Raw genomic sequence first — 16,678 nt, forward strand, 5'->3', positions numbered from 1 at the left:
TACTCCTGACTCCACAGGGTGTGTAACTCCATTCCAGGAATGAAGTTGTCCAAACCCGGTGCCCTGGATTACGCCGGGGCCGGAGCTGTACGACTCTCGGCTTCACATACCCGTAAAAGTTTTAACCTCCGTCAGGTGCGCAATCATTTGTTTGAAAATTATGTCGCTTCCGCAATGTAATGCCAGATTAGGCACAAAGCAATGTATAGCCACACTCCCTGTACTGTCAATGCCAGCACACTGATCATACGCCCAATAATACTTCCACTTGATAAACACCCGCTTTTGCGCGTGTATCGCATCGGCTAAGCGCTCTTCATATGGACACTCACTTTTTTCCAACCCACACTGAGGTATAAAAAATTTAAATATCCGTACCGGTAGTTTTTCAGTGTAGGACTTGGCCTATAACAAGTAAAAACCCATACCCTGGTTGTGATTTACTCTCTGCTCTCCTCTCACCCAAGTGACCATCCGCAGGACCATCATGGGAATATTTCGACTCTGAATCAACACCCACCAAGCTGGCAACCTGGACATCATCGAACTATGGTTCATATACTGCAGTACTGGCCAAGTGCCACAGAATAATATTGTTACAAGTTATACCTGATGATTGCATAGTGCAAGAAACTGGGAGTTGCGACATACTCTGCAAACCTCCTTTGCGCCTTTTGTGTAGAGAATACCTAATAATACTCTAAAAACAGAGAGGTTCCAGGCTGTCAACAATGATACTCCATCAACCATGGACCCTTGACCAGACCAAAGACACAGACAGCAGCAGCAGCAGCAGCACTGCAACTATACTATATTCAAACATTGAAAAGTGACATGTGACATGTGACATGTAGCACAGATGTAGAGAGAAATACTAGAAATATTCCTTTCGGCCAGCGAAAGTCAAGAAAGAAATGAACATACATGTGCCTAAAATTGAAGGAAAATAGAAAAAAGCAACACAGCCATTGGTCTCAAGATTAAGTAGTAGAGAAATGGAGCGAGAGACACACATACACAGACACAAACACACATACAGACACACACAAACACACATACGGACACACAGACACACCACTATGCTAGGAATGACCATCAAGATAGGATTCCTACGGTCAGTGTCTACACTATAAACCTACATATGCTCCGACATCAGGAGTACATAATACTCTGTGACATCCATACTGTTCAAAATAGCCTAGAAGACCTAACTACTTCACACGCGCGCGCACACACATAACCAAACACACACACACGCATCCACTTTCCTTCCTTCCTTCGTCCGCTGTCACGATTGGCTATGTGCCCCAAACGGGGCGACTTGAAGGAGTGCTGGCTTCGGGACGCGGCATGAGGCACTGCGAGTCCGGTGGACCGTGAACGGCTGCACACACACACACACACATGAACACACACACGAACACACACACACACATGAACACACACACACCCATGAACACACACACACACACACACACACACACACACACACACACACACACACACACACACACACACACACACACACATGAACACACACACACACATGAACACACACACACACATGAACACACACACACTACACCGCAAGTTCATATACTGGCGATCTGGACCAAAAGTGGTGATGAAGGAAATCTGGCACAGGTCGACTTTCTACAGCACTGAACGAATAGTCCTGAGCAGCTCGCTGCTGCTGATCTTGGCGGCATTCATGCATGGCATCTGCTGCACATAGAAGCACAGACACCCACACACGTGCAAATTCACGACGTCCACACACGTGCAAGTAAGTTCACGACGTCCACACACGTGCAAGTCCACAACGAAACAAGGATATGCTCGTCAACAGAACTACATGTACACACACACATACACACACACACACCATGTACCATCACACACACACACCATGTACCATCACACACACACCATGTACCATCACACACACACCATGTACCATCACACACACACCATGTACCATCACACACACACCATGTACCATCACACACACACACCATGTGCCATCACACACACACCATGTACCATCACACACACACCATGTACCATCACACACACACACCATGTGCCATCACACACACACCATGTACCATCACACACACACACACCATGTACCATCACACACACACCATGTACCATCACACACACACCATGTACCATCACACACACACACACCATGTACCATCATACACACACACACACCATGTACCATCACACACACACCATGTACCATCACACACGCATGCATGGTAAATCCTGCCAGAGTGCCCCACCTCTCTCTGTCTCTGTCTGTCTGTCTCAAGTCGTGACACCACCCGGACATCATCTCGTCCAGAGAAGGACTCTAGACTAGAGAGAAGGACTCCAGACTAGAGAGATATGGCAAATGTACAATCTTGCATTCACCACAATGCACTGCAGAACTGCTTGCTACTATACACTATCTTACTGCCTTGGACAATAGGTCAGACGTTGGGGGTCAAACCCTGCTCTACATGCTAAGGGCACAGTACCTAAACTCTAAAGCAGCAAGCGTCCCAAGAGACTGACTGGCCTTGCGTTGATATTGTACAGGACTGCGGAGAGATCTTGTATCCGACCAACCCCATATTAAACCACACAATGGAAAGGCCATAACTGTATCCGACCAACCCCATAACCACACAATGGAAAGGTCATAACTGTATCCGACCAACCCCATAACCACACAATGGAAAGGCCATAACTGTATCCGACCAACCCCATAACCACACAATGGAAAGACCATAACAGTATCCGACCAACCCCATAACCACACAATGGAAAGACCATAACAGAATCCGACCAACCCCATAACCACACAATGGAAAGACCATAACAGTATCCGACCAACCCCATAACCACACAATGGAAAGGCCATAACTGTATCCGACCAACCCCATAACCACACAATGGAAAGGTCATAACTGTTAGAGCGGGGGTGACATTCCTAGTGTGTGGCTAAACACCGTGTTGATGACATGGTCTGTGCAGGACCTGTATTATACAGAACCAATGGCCAAGCACAGTAAGTAGTACACTCATACATCGTTTATCGGGTGGTCTGGGACCGGGCATTGTCCGTAACTTTGAAATGTCCGTGACTCCGAATCACATACATTTTTGATGGGGAAAGACCATAGATATGGCATATTACTGTATTATTACATTGCACTATTTCAACAAAAAGTGACAAGTAGTAATGTTTCCACTGAAACTCGCCCAATGGGTGCCCGGTAGATCGAAGTGCCCGGAACTTCGGGGTCCGGACAATCGAGGTATGAGTGTACACTGTATGTGCAAAGGAAGGAGAAAACGATCTCTCTACTAATGTGCAAAGAATGACATTCCATTAGCTCAAAGACGCCAGGTCCGACACAAATTTTAAAAAAGAAAAAAAGGCTTTGGTGTTGGCATCATGACATGGCTCCACTTACCCGGCTGGTTATGACAGGATGATGTTCGGTGGAGAGAACATATAGAAGATTCAATAGCCATATCATGAACATATTGCCGTATATGGCTATAGTACTGAGCTACATCTACTGGCGAATGAGCGTCATCACCGAGTGTAAACCTTGCGCCCAGTTCTTTGGCTATGGTTAGTACATCTTGCTGGGGATAAGGATGAGGCAAGCCCTTGCCGACACCTGGACGGCAACAGTACACACACATGTACGCACGCATGCATGCACAGACACACACACAGAAAGTGTAACTGACAGAGCTGCATGCCTAGAGGGTATGCGGCAGCAAGTAGTCCAAACTTGGGGGTAACATGCTCACGTCGTTAGCAAGGGAAACAGAGCTGAAGAGTAAACAAGTCACACCTTTTTACACTAAACCTCTTGGGCAAAGAAGGGGTACGACTTATTAACGGGGATATATTGGGGAAGAGTGACTTTATCAAGTAGAAGAAGAGGAAGAAGTGAATTCTGTCCTTCACTCACCGGAACTATTGATCTCCAGAAGAATTCCATGATCCACACAGAACTTTATGTTCCTCCTCACTTTCTCCAGCACCGTAGCGCTGAACGCAGCTCCGGGACAGTATTTCCGGACGACGTCGAGATGCCCAGCAACCTCAGGATGTACTCCATCAAACAATGCAAACTGCTCGTCAAAGTATGCTGAGAATAGTGATGTATGATCATTATTCCAGTCATTCGCCAACAGCTGCTCAAAGGTCTCTTTTGAAAAGTCTATGGGTTTGCCTCTCACATGGTGGATGGAGCCAACAATGTAATCTAATTTGTAGTCATGACGTAATTGCAGAATTTCTCCAATCGATTGCGGACCAACGTATTCTGTCTCAGCTCCCACTAAAATCTCCATTCCACCATCATCACCATCATTATGACTACATCGCGCATCATCAAATATCTTCTGTAATCTCCTTGCCTCGGCCACAAAGTCACTGAACTGCTTGGCGAGGTCATCGCAGCTCATACCTGCATCAATCTCTTCTTCATAGAGGAGATCTACTTGTTGTCTGGGCATATGCTCACTCAGACCAAACTGTAGAAATCCAGCACAACGCGCCTCTTCCACTACCTCAGCCAGGGGGCCACCACTGGCATGTTTGCAGAATTGAGCACTGTGACTATGAAAGGAGAATGGCATTATGGTATTCGCACCCTTTGACTTTGAAGTGGTAGAGAAATTTCTAGCTACACAAAATCACAACGCAACGCACACTGTAATAATCATTGCTAAAACGTTGTTCTCTAGTAAAAAGACAGCCTGGCACTTGGTATGGAGGAAAAATGCAATGGTGAGTGTAGCCTGGATATCTCAACCACTCAAGACATGTAGATCTACATATATATAAATAAACAATTCGAAAAACTCTCGTTCCGGATCTCACAAACAAGAACAAAAAATAGTTACTTCAAAAGTCGATCAAGACAAGCAACACTCGATACTCATCATCATGTCATCGATCAAGTCGAGAGTAGATCTAGCCTACACTGTCACTGCACTGGCCCAGGCCAGGGTCCAGACCAGGGGATACCCCCGTTCATGGTTTGATTTGGCCGCGGCGCCGCAGCGGATGTGCCCGCGCCGCGTCAGACGCGTACCCATGGAAACTCGCGGCCGCGGCGCTAAACTCAAAAAATCAAAACGCTTGCAGCTTGCGAAGAAGAACAAAGCACAAAGCAAGGCAGGTGGGCCTTGTTGGCTTTCGTATCTTGGCCTGACGAGCGGCAGTGCGCAGGACGTTTCCCCGGCGTATTTGCTTGAAGGTGTCTGTGAGGCCGAGGGTAAACTGGCTTAGCATTGCTGGGAATATCTCCATCGCTCCTTCACCTACCTCACTGTTCGAGAAGGAACATTTTCACGGAGTCGACTACTCCCGATGATCAGTATTCGAATACAGAACTGATTGATTAAATTTTGTTGGAGGTGACCATTCTGCGCGTACTGGTATTTCTGCTGGCCGAGCATGCCCCGGTACAGCTGACTGACGATACTAGTAGTGATACCGTGTTTCCTTCTCAATGGATTGGGAGGAAAGCCTCGTCAGCAGTGAGGAATTGTCTTCATCCCAACCAGAGCAAAATGCTCCGATATCTTCGTCAGCCAACCCTGCCGTTTCCAGTACGAGTATTGACGAGTTGCCCAGTGAAGTGTTGTACCTTATCTTTCGGTATTTACCAGCGGCGGACCTTCCTCGCGTCAAGCTTGTAAGTTTACAGATGTACCGGCACACGTACCGTTCAACACCTGAATTACTAGGGAGGTTTAGTTCCCACGTAACGGAAACGCGTACGTGGGTGATCCACGTAAAGTGGATGAAGGGCACCCACGTTTCAATGTTGTGTTTAGTCACACGGAACAAACAAAAGCATGAAGCGAAAGGCCCAAACCTGGTCAAAGACGAAGCTACCCGGGCCTAAGAAGCTCACCCAAATATTTCGATTTCGTGCTTCGGAAACTTCTTCAGCTGAGCACCCTCACAGCTCGCACAATGCACTCCATTCTGATTTTCACGGTACAGTATGTCGTGAATCAGAAAACGTCTGTACGTGGGTCACTGAGTATCACGTGGTACACACACGTAAAGTACCCACGGATTACGTGGGACTAAACCTCCCTATTGTTTTCAAGTACGTCGCGAACATGTACCGTATTTTCCGGAGTATAGTGCGCACTTTAGATGTGCTATTTTAGGCCCTGAATCGCAGGTGCGCACTATGCTCCGAATATGAAATGCATGTACAGTAGGTATCGGTTATAGCGTGGGTGTTTGAAAAAAAAAACGACTTTCTATTCTTATTTCCGATATTTCTTACACACGATAAATCAAGTGTGACATATCATGTGCATGTGCACAGAGGCAGGAAGATCATCGTACATGCAATGTAGTGTTACGGTGCATGCGGCTGATCATAGTCACATAGGCTTACCATGTGGCTATGCAACATGAGTTACATGACCACAACAGTTGAACCTGCAGCACTACGGCCCAACGTGAGTCAGATCGGAACTGAATTGGACGGATATTATTACTACAGGCGATATACTTTGTACTAATCTGGTATGTTTTGCTACACAAAGTCCATTCTTAGGACCGATATATTCTACTGTACGATAAAATTGCTTGTAAAAATAAATGTGCACTTGAAATCCATGTTATGATTATGAAAACATGAGAGTTCATTCTTGTAGGCAGTATATTCTTTTACACGATCACGCTATAACCGATATGCACTGTACTTCAATGAAGATTGAAGTGCGCACCCCCAATGAAGGTTGGGGGCGTGCGTTATACAAAGGTGCTCACTATAGTCTGAAAAATACGGTACCGTAACAGCTCAGTCAGTCAACACATTTGAGGAACCAGCCTATTGCCATACATGTACCAGTCATTTTGACCTTTGACCTTGGATATTTAGTACCACGACTACAAAGTACACTGTCTCACGGGGCACGGGGTACGTTGTATTGAAGTTTCACTGTTTTATTGTACTTTATTGTACTTTGTATACTAGTGCATGTTTGATACTATTGCAGTATTGGGGTTTCGCTCTACGTAATTACGTATGAAAATCCGTATGTTGTATGCGCGGGGAGCGAGGGCAACTTCCACATGTAAATCTCTCTGCGGATTACCGTAGGAAAGCTCTTTCCTACGTTCGGTCCTCTGTAGCACTGTTAGAAATATGATTTCGCTTTTTCCGGATTTATCCATCGCAACGTTCAGGCTGCACGAAATACAAGGTGCACGTCAGGGAGTCTATGACTCCCCGACTCCCTGGTACACATCACGTGGAAAAAAAGGGGAACGTGGTTTCAGTTCGTGGTGCATGCGGTGGACGGGTGCAGCTGGCGCGTCTCCAAAGCAACAAGGCATGCTTAGCAGTCGTGGAGAAAGCACGTAGAGCGAAACCCAACAGCGCTGATTTTTTACGTATGAAAATTACTTGCGTTCTACTTTATTTTCGTGCATAATTACGTAGAGCGAAACCTCCCTATTGTCTATGTGAGCATTCTGTACCGTAAGGAGGCGCATAAAAGCGCATGTCCCTATATCCGGGTGTCACTATAAGCCCACCCTCACATATAGGCGCATGGGCTTATAAGTGAATCCTATCCCACGACACACTGAGACCACCATACTACGATCTTTACAGCATTAAATGTGCTTTCTCCACATTGCGTATTGGTTAGGCCACCATCACACTATGTTCTCCCAGTACTGGTTAGGCCGCCATCACACTATGTTCTCCCACTCCCATTCACGTCTACATCCACGGTGAAAACTCCAAAACGGGCGGTCGTATCATCACACAGGCACAGTTCTTGACCCGTACACGCGGTCACGTTTTTGGAGAAATTTGAAAATTCAAACGCACGTACAAGTTTGCTCTGGAAAAGACCGGTTGAGATACGCACATATCAATGTACACATACACATACACGTTCTGGATATAAAGATTTTAAAATTCTTGAATGGCCAGGAGGAGTGGAGTATGCCTCCGGGTATGTAACAAACAACTGGAATTTGTCAAGAGTTCTGTATGATCCACTTGAGAAGACGGTGGAAAGTTCACTAGTATAATTACTGAAGTACAAATCAAGGAGGAGCTCTGTTTCTCTCCCTACTTGTTTTTGAAGTACTGCATTGGTGCTATAGGTGGCAAATTTCCTCGTTTCAAGGCCTGATGGTTTAACGCAATATATATTATGTATACAGAGTCGACAGCAGAAACCACTGGACGTCCCCTGATTCAACTAGCCGTCAATTTGACTGACGGAACCGTGGATGATCCCGTGGTTTTGACCTGTCTTTTTGTACAGGCGAATCTGCAGACACGTGTACACTTTAGTTGCATGCTCTGTACTCTCTACTCTGCACTGGTATATAAAAAGTTGCATGTTCTGTACTGGTATATAAAAAAGGGGGTTTGTCAACTGACAACCGCTCTATTTAGTTGCTATTCACTCTTGGCGCATGCGCTGGATGAAAATTCTTTTATTATTGATTTTGAAAAATTATTGACGTTTCGTGCCAGCACCCATCGTCAGAACTGGCACTGGTATGCATGAGCCAGCAGAGATGAAGTACATGTAGTGGCATGCTCTCTACTGGTATAAATGTGTTGAGCCAGCAGAGTGTAGTGGCATGCTCTCTTCTGGTATAAATGTGTTGAGCCAGCAGAGATGAAGTACATGTAGTGGCATGCTCTCTACTGGTATAAATGTGTTGAGCTAGCAGAGATGAAGTACGTGTAGTGGCATGCTCTCTACTGGTATAAATGTGTTGAGCTAGCAGAGATGAAGTACATGTAGTGGTATGCTCTCTACTGGTATAAATGTGTTGAGCTAGCAGAGATGAAATACATGTAGTGGTATGCTCTCTACTGGTATAAATCTGTTGAGCTAGCAGAGATGAAGTACATGTAGTGGCATGCTCTCTACTGGTATAAATGTGTTGAGCTAGCAGAGATGAAGTACATGTAGTGGCATGCTCTCTACTGGTATAAATGTGTTGAGCTAGCAGAGATGAAGTACATGTAGTGGCATGCTCTCTACTGGTATAAATGTGTTGAGCTAGCAGAGATGAAGTACGTGTAGTGCAATGAGATTGTACTATGTACTCCATGCACGGTGTACACAGCACTCTTTCCCCCTAGCCACGACCTAAAAAATTACCCATAAATGTGAAGCTCCGGTTCATATCGAGTGAGCGTTCAGCCATGTTCGCGTGCGTACACGTCATAGTTTTCGAAACGTTCCCATGCGAAAATATTTATTGGTGGTGGACCCATTCGAAGTTTGTTTGAATGTTCGAACATTTTTGCAGTCCTAATGTAAACAGTGTGATTTTTGGTGTACATGTTGATGTCATTTTGATTGTTCAAATACAGGTCTGCTACCTATTCTATGACATCATCGAAAGCCAGAGGTCGCTATGGAGACATGCAGGTACTGCTGGCTTGTGGCCGAGAGAGCGTCAACATGTTTCGTTGATGAAAAGGTAATCAGTTTGCGACTGGTCTGTTTTGTACGTGTTGTCTCTCTATTTGTTTCACCGGTGTGTTTTATCGTTTTCCTGGGGTTCGTGTTGGAAACATCACAGTCAGCTGCCCAGGAATGCAGTCTTGCACTATGCCCCACTACTCCATGCTGTGTGTAGGCCTAGCTGTGTGTAGGCCTAGCTGTGTGTAGGCCTAGCTGTGTGTAGGCCTAGCTGTGTGTAGGCCTAGCTGTGTGTAGGCCTAGCTGTGTGTAGGCCTAGCTGTGTGTAGGCCTAGCTGTGTGGTCATGACAAGCACGACAAGTACATGCCCAAGTGTAGCTTAGTGGCAAGGATACGAATAGTTGTTAGTTCGATGTCGCCGCTTGGTGCCAACAGGCCAAAGTAAATAATGCAAGATGGTGCCCTGTCTGCACACTAGAGGAAAAGCTACCGCATTCACCTACATACAAGGGCATGCCCTTATGTGCGAAAACATGCGCTGTGTTTTCCATTTTGCCAGGAAACAAAATTTTAACCCTTTCACTGCCACTGTCGACGAAAGTCGACAGCGCATTCATGCACTCTGAGTGCCACTGTCGACGAAAGTCGACAAGCAAACATGCAGTCCCCAGTGCCACCGTCGACTTTTGTCGACAGGCAGACTTCACCCAGTTTGGGCCGCTATTTTTGAATATTGGATATGTTTAGCCGTGGTAGAGGGCCACTAGGCCCTAGAAGAGGTCCATACCCATCGAAATACGCTGCCAGAAGTATGGGTTGCCATTTGAAAAAATCGAACCAGCGTCGTTGAAAATGCGCATCTGATTTTTAGCCGAGCGGCGCGGAAGAAATCGGTTCTCACGCACTTCCACCTTGCTGAGTCGGTGCCAGTTTTTTCTCTTTCCCGTCAACTTTCATTGCAAGGAGCATGACATTTGGTTCAGACTTGATGCCTAGCCATTGTCCAAGACTCCAGGCGGCTATCCATTGCGATAGGCGGTTGGAGTCACGGGTAGAGACAACCACACGACGGATTCCTCACGGACGCATTCACTGCAAACTTGGCGGAAACAGCGCTGGCGGCGCTCACCGAGTTCAGAACTAAAATTTTCTAAGAACTACCACGTTACAATGGCGACCAGCACGGACAAGAGGCACTACAGGTATGTCAGCTACAACATAATTATATTCTTTCTACAACGAAACCTACCTCAGGCTCAATACCTTACGATCTACTGCAAGCTGATGCGAAAGTGCATTACACCCGCGAACGCCGCGCTTGTCAACGGAACAGGGAAGCGCTTCACTCTCCGAAGTCGAAATGTATTCAGGCTGCTGCTAATCGGGAGAACAAACGACCACCATGGCGGCAGAACATTCCGCAGCTGTTCACCGACACGATCCGCTTCACCAAACGACTTACGATCGTTTCGTTCTCCGAGTTTTCTGGTGGCAGCAACTAGAATTTCGTCCGCAACAACAGGACGAAAGTCTCTCGCAACTGAAGTCCTGTTGCCACGAAGACAGAGAACATTCCGCACGCCATCTCTTCTGGTTCCAGTGCTGTAGCTCTCCGGTCCACTGGCAGATCTTTCAATCCCAGCTAACAAAAAAAGGATCTGCTTCTCTCTCCAAAACAACAACAACTAACTACTTTACTTCGCGAGTGTCCGGGCCGATCGTGTACATAGTGTATGTAGCGCATGCGGCGCACGGCGCACTTTCGCATGACATGACATGCATTTTTGCACAGCGGCTGGCGCTAGAGCGCGCAGCACGTTTGTACTTCGGATTTTGCGATTTTTTTCGACGGCAATGGCTTCCTTTATGAGTTGTCTACCTACGATGTATACTTTGGAAAGCGATATTCCGTACAGAAAGTACCAAAAAATCCATGAGAAGTTGGCCTTTCGATTTTTCGAGCTGGAGGCAAAAAGTGCCTGGCAGTGTACAGCTCAGCTGACAGCCTGGCAGGGAGCGCCTTGTCACCTTGAGTGGTCAGCTGGCAGTGAAAGGGTTAAAACGTTCCAGATACAAGGGCATGTCTTTCAATGTGAGTATTCAAATCTTCAAAATACACTCTTTGGTCTTGTGTTTTTTCATCAGCCTTTGTATGTGGACGTGCATGCCCTTTTATGCGCGGGAATACGGTATCGATGGATTTTTATTCCCGTACCTATGCAAAAGATGTTACTTCAGTAACGTCTGGCGCTAGCCAGGGTTCACACAGCTTTATTTTGACCAACCGTCTGTCTGTGTCTCTCTCGCGGCCTGTTCATCATACTGTGTGTTGACAGTTTGGCATCTTACGGCAATGTTCAGGCCCTGAGCAAGCTTGCTTTCGCTCACATCTACAAAGATGGTATGTGTTAGCCAGCTTCTTTACCTCTGTCTTTCTGTTTCCTTATGCTTACTATTGTCAGTGGTCTCTGTACAGTAAAGTACCATTGGCCGCAATCACCCCAGTCACCCCAGCCCCCCCCCCCCCCCCACCACCACAGTGAAGTACCATTTCCCGCAATCACCCCAGTCCCCCCTCCCCCATCACAGTAAAGTACCATTGACCGCAATCACCCCAGTCCCCCCCCCCCCCCCCACACCACCACCACAGTGAAGTACCATTGGCATTGACCGCAATCACCCCAGTCCCCCCCCACCACCACAGTGAAGTACCATTGACCGCAATCACCCCAGCCCCCCTCCCCTCCACCACCACAGTAAAGTACCATTGACCCCAATCACCCCAGTCCCCTCCCCCCCCCCCCCACCACCACCACAGTGAAGGACCATTGCCCGCAATCACCGCAGTACCCCCCCCCCCCTCCCCCATCACAGTAATTACTAAAGTACCATTGACCGCAATCACCCCAGTCCCCCCCCCCACCGCAGTGAAGTACCATTGTCCGCAATCACCCCAGTCCCCCCCCCCCCCCCTCCCCCATCACAGTGAAGTACCATTGGCATTGACCGCAATCACCCCAGTCCCCCCCCCCCCCCCCCCACCGCAGTGAAGTACCATTGACCGCAATCACCCCAGTCCCCCCACCACAGTGAAGTACCATTGACCGCAATCACCCCAGCCCCCTCCCCTCCACCACCACAGTAAAGTACCATTGACCCCAATCGCCCCAGTCCTCCCCCCCCCCCTCCCCCCCCCCCACACCACAGTGAAGTACTGTTGCCCGCAATCACCCCAGTCCCCCCCCCCCCCCCCTCCCCCATCACAGTAAAGTACCATTGACCGCTATCACCCCAGTCCCCCCCCCCCCCCCCACACCACCACCACAGTGAAGTACCATTGGCATTGACCGCAATCACCCCAGTCCCCCCCCCCCCCCCCCCCACCGCAGTGAAGTACCATTGACCGCAATCACCCCAGTCCCCCCCCCCCCCCCACCGCAGTGAAGTACCATTGACCGCAATCACCCCAGTCCCCCCCCCCCCCCCCCCTCCCCCATCACAGTAAAGTACCATTGACCGCAATCACCCCAGTCCCCCCCCCCCCCCCCCCCACACCACACCACCACCACCACAGCGAAGTACCATTGGCATTGACCGCAATCACCCCAGCCCCCCCCCCCCCCCCATCGCAGTGAAGTACCATTGACCGCAATCACCCCAGTCCCCCCCCCCCCCCCCCCCCCCCCCCCCCCACCGCAGTGAAGTCCCATTGACCGTAATCACCCCAGTCCCCCCCCACACCACCACCACAGTGAAGTACCATTGGCATTGACCGCAATTACCCCATCCCCCCCCCCCCCCCCCCCCCCCCACCCCACCACCACCACCACAGTGAAGTACCGTTGACCCCAATAGCCCCAGTTCCCCACCACCACACACTTCCCAGTTGCTTTTACAGAAGCGCAGGTAGGGTTACATCTTGCAAGAAGGCTATTTTTAAGAAAGGCATGATATGGAATAATGTGACATGAAGTGCCGAAGGCCTTGCCTTACTCACGCATTGTTCATAGTTCTGTGCAGTGCAATGCCTGAGCTACTACCATAGTTCTGTGCAGTGCAATGCCTGAGCTACTGTCTTGGACATGGAAATCCAGTCGATTGTCCGGGGCCAGCGCCCTCAGCGCGTACAGAACATTGCATGCAGTGCACAATCATGTTGGTCCGATGCCACCAGCGCGCTGCAGCGCATAAATGCATGTGTGTACTGCTTACCTACGGCTGCATGGCCAGCGCCCTGGGGCTGCTATACATGCGACCGGATTTCCATGTCCACGACAGTACTACCATAGTTCCATACAGTGCAATGCCTGACCTAGTATCATAGTTTTATACTAGTACAGTGCAATGCCTGACCTAGTATCATAGTTTTATACTAGTACAGTGCAATGCCTGACCTAGTATCATAGTTTTATACTAGTACAGTGCAATGACTGACCTAGTATCATAGTTTTATACTAGTACAGTGCAGTGCCTGACCTAGTATCATAGTTTTATACTAGTACAGTGCAATGCCTGACCTAGTATCATAGTTTTATACTAGTACAGTGCAATGCCTGACCTAGTATCATAGTTTTATACTAGTACAGTGCAATGCCTGACCTAGTATCATAGTTTTATACTAGTACAGTGCAATGCCTGACCTAGTATCATAGTTTTATACTAGACAGTGCAATGCCTGACCTAGTATCATAGTTTTATACTAGTACAGTGCAATGCCTGACCTAGTACCATAGTTTTATACTAGTACAGTGCAATGCCTGACCTAGTATCATAGTTTTATACTAGTACAGTGCAATGCCTGACCTAGTATCATAGTTTTATACTAGTACAGTGCAATGCCTGACCTAGTATCATAGTTTTATACTAGTACAGTGCAATGCCTGACCTAGTATCATAGTTTTATACTAGTACAGTGCAATGACTGACCTAGTACCATAGTTTTATACTAGTACAGTGCAATATCTGACCTAGTATCATAGTTTTATACTAGTACAGTGCAATGACTGACCTAGTACCATAGTTTTATACTAGTACAGTGCAATGCCTGACCTAGTATCATAGTTTTATACTAGTACAGTGCAATGCCTGACCTAGTATCATAGTTTTATACTAGTACAGTGCAATGCCTGACCTAGTACCATAGTTTTATACTAGTACAGTGCAATGACTGACCTAGTATCATAGTTTTATACTAGTACAGTGCAATGACTGACCTAGTATCATAGTTTTATACTAGTACAGTGCAATGCCTGACCTAGTACCATAGTTTTATACTAGTACAGTGCAATGCCTGACCTAGTATCATAGTTTTATACTAGTACAGTGCAATGCCTGACCTAGTATCATAGTTTTATACTAGTACAGTGCAATGTCTGACCTAGTATCATAGTTTTATACTAGTACAGTGCAATGCCTGACCTAGTACCATAGTTTTATACTAGTACAGTGCAATGACTGACCTAGTACCATAGTTTTATACTAGTACAGTGCAATGACTGACCTAGTACCATAGTTTTATACTAGTACAGTGCAATGCCTGACCTAGTATCATAGTTTTATACTAGTACAGTGCAATGCCTGACCTAGTATCATAGTTTTATACTAGTACAGTGCAATGCCTGACCTAGTATCATAGTTTTATACTAGTACAGTGCAATGACTGACCTAGTACCATAGTTTTATACTAGTACAGTGCAATGCCTGACCTAGTATCATAGTTTTATACTAGTACAGTGCAATGCCTGACCTAGTACCATAGTTTTATACTAGTACAGTGCAATGCCTGACCTAGTATCATAGTTTTATACTAGTACAGTGCAATGACTGACCTAGTACCATAGTTTTATACTAGTACAGTGCAATGCCTGACCTAGTATCATAGTTTTATACTAGTACAGTGCAATGCCTGACCTAGTACCATAGTTTTATACTAGTACAGTGCAATGACTGACCTAGTACCATAGTTTTATACTAGTACAGTGCAATGCCTGACCTAGTATCATAGTTTTATACTAGTACAGTGCAATGCCTGACCTAGTATCATAGTTTTATACTAGAACAGTGCAATGCCTGACCTAGTATCATAGTTTTATACTAGTACAGTGCAATGCCTGACCTAGTATCATAGTTTTATACTAGTACAGTGCAATGCCTGACCTAGTATCATAGTTTTATACTAGTACAGTGCAATGCCTGACCTAGTATCATAGTTTTATACTAGTACAGTGCAATGCCTGACCTAGTATCATAGTTTTATACTAGTACAGTGCAATGCCTGACCTAGTATCATAGTTTTATACTAGTACAGTGCAATGCCTGACCTAGTACCATAGTTTTATACTAGTACAGTGCAATGACTGACCTAGTACCATAGTTTTATACTAGTACAGTGCAATGACTGACCTAGTATCATAGTTTTATACTAGTACAGTGCAATGCCTGACCTAGTATCATAGTTTTATACTAGTACAGTGCAATGCCTGACCTAGTATCATAGTTTTATACTAGTACAGTGCAATGACTGACCTAGTATCATAGTTTTATACTAGTACAGTGCAATGCCTGACCTAGTATCATAGTTTTATACTAGTACAGTGCAATGCCTGACCTAGTATCATAGTTTTATACTAGTACAGTGCAATGCCTGACCTAGTATCATAGTTTTATACTAGTACAGTGCAATGTCTGACCTAGTATCATAGTTTTATACTAGTACAGTGCAATGCCTGACCTAGTATCATAGTTTTATACTAGTACAGTGCAATGCCTGACCTAGTATCATAGTTTTATACTAGTACAGTGCAGTGCTTGACCTAGTACCATAGTTTTATACTAGTACAGTGCAGTGCTTGACCTAGTACCATAGTTTTATACTAGTACAGTGCAGTGCTTGACCTAGTACCATAGTTTTATACTAGTACAGTGCAATGCTTGACCTAGTATCATAGTTTTATACTAGTACAGTGCAATGCCTGACCAGTGAGCTATTACCAGTACATGTACATGTATGTGTTATGAGGGTTCTCGCCAAAGCAACATAGCGGGGCGCTGCGCCCTCCTTCACTTTTTGACCGCCCCTTTCAAAATGAAAGCACCACCCTTCAGAGTACGAGCACCGCCATTTTATATGCATGATAAATGCACATATGCATGATAAGGGAGCATCTCATAAGTTCGCATTTTGTTTCTAAACGTAACGCATTTCGAAACGGGGGT

The 16,678-nt window shown here is 46.4% G+C and overlaps 2 protein-coding genes across 4 annotated transcripts in view; one reads left to right on the plus strand and one right to left on the minus strand.

The window, feature by feature from the left end:
• Positions 1 to 539: 539 nt before the first annotated feature.
• Positions 540 to 4,883, minus strand: LOC135825712 (uncharacterized). 3 transcript variants are annotated; one of them, XM_065338336.1, is made up of 3 exons: positions 3,987 to 4,883; positions 3,474 to 3,686; positions 540 to 1,384 (listed from the first exon to the last, which is right to left on the minus strand). In XM_065338336.1, the coding sequence occupies exons 1-3, from the start codon at positions 4,657 to 4,659 to the stop codon at positions 1,299 to 1,301; spliced, it is 972 nt and encodes a 323-aa protein (XP_065194408.1). In that variant the 5' UTR covers positions 4,660 to 4,883; the 3' UTR covers positions 540 to 1,298. The 3 variants fall into 3 exon arrangements, with proteins under 3 accessions (XP_065194408.1, XP_065194407.1, XP_065194406.1); XM_065338335.1 differs by having other exon boundaries at positions 540 to 1,722; positions 3,987 to 4,881; XM_065338334.1 differs by having other exon boundaries at positions 540 to 1,725; positions 3,987 to 4,879.
• Positions 4,884 to 5,196: 313 nt separating this feature from the next.
• The window catches only part of LOC135826074 (mucin-5AC-like), a 66,411-nt gene continuing 54,929 nt past the window's right edge, over positions 5,197 to 16,678 (plus strand). Inside the window, exons 1-3 of the mRNA XM_065338713.1 lie at positions 5,197 to 5,723; positions 9,411 to 9,520; positions 11,800 to 11,864. Coding sequence (XP_065194785.1) covers positions 5,538 to 5,723; positions 9,411 to 9,520; positions 11,800 to 11,864 — 361 coding nt within the window. The 5' untranslated portion in view covers positions 5,197 to 5,537. The remainder of the gene's footprint in view (positions 5,724 to 9,410; positions 9,521 to 11,799; positions 11,865 to 16,678) is intronic.

The sequence above is a fragment of the Sycon ciliatum genome, chromosome 10 (assembly GCF_964019385.1).
Source record: "Sycon ciliatum chromosome 10, ocSycCili1.1, whole genome shotgun sequence".
NCBI lineage: Eukaryota > Metazoa > Porifera > Calcarea > Leucosolenida > Sycettidae > Sycon > Sycon ciliatum.

Bases quoted from the DNA above. Each gene is read 5' to 3' on its own strand.
- LOC135825712 (XM_065338334.1), bottom strand. From the start codon at position 4,659: ATGCCATTCTCCTTTCATAGTCACAGTGCTCAATTCTGCAAACATGCC. The intron at 3,687-3,986 runs GTGAGTGAAGGA...GTTGCCGTCCAG, and splicing joins TCTGGAGATCAATAGTTCCG to GTGTCGGCAAGGGCTTGCCT. The intron at 1,726-3,473 runs GTAAGTGGAGCC...TTCTATGTGCAG, and splicing joins ATCCTGTCATAACCAGCCGG to CAGATGCCATGCATGAATGC.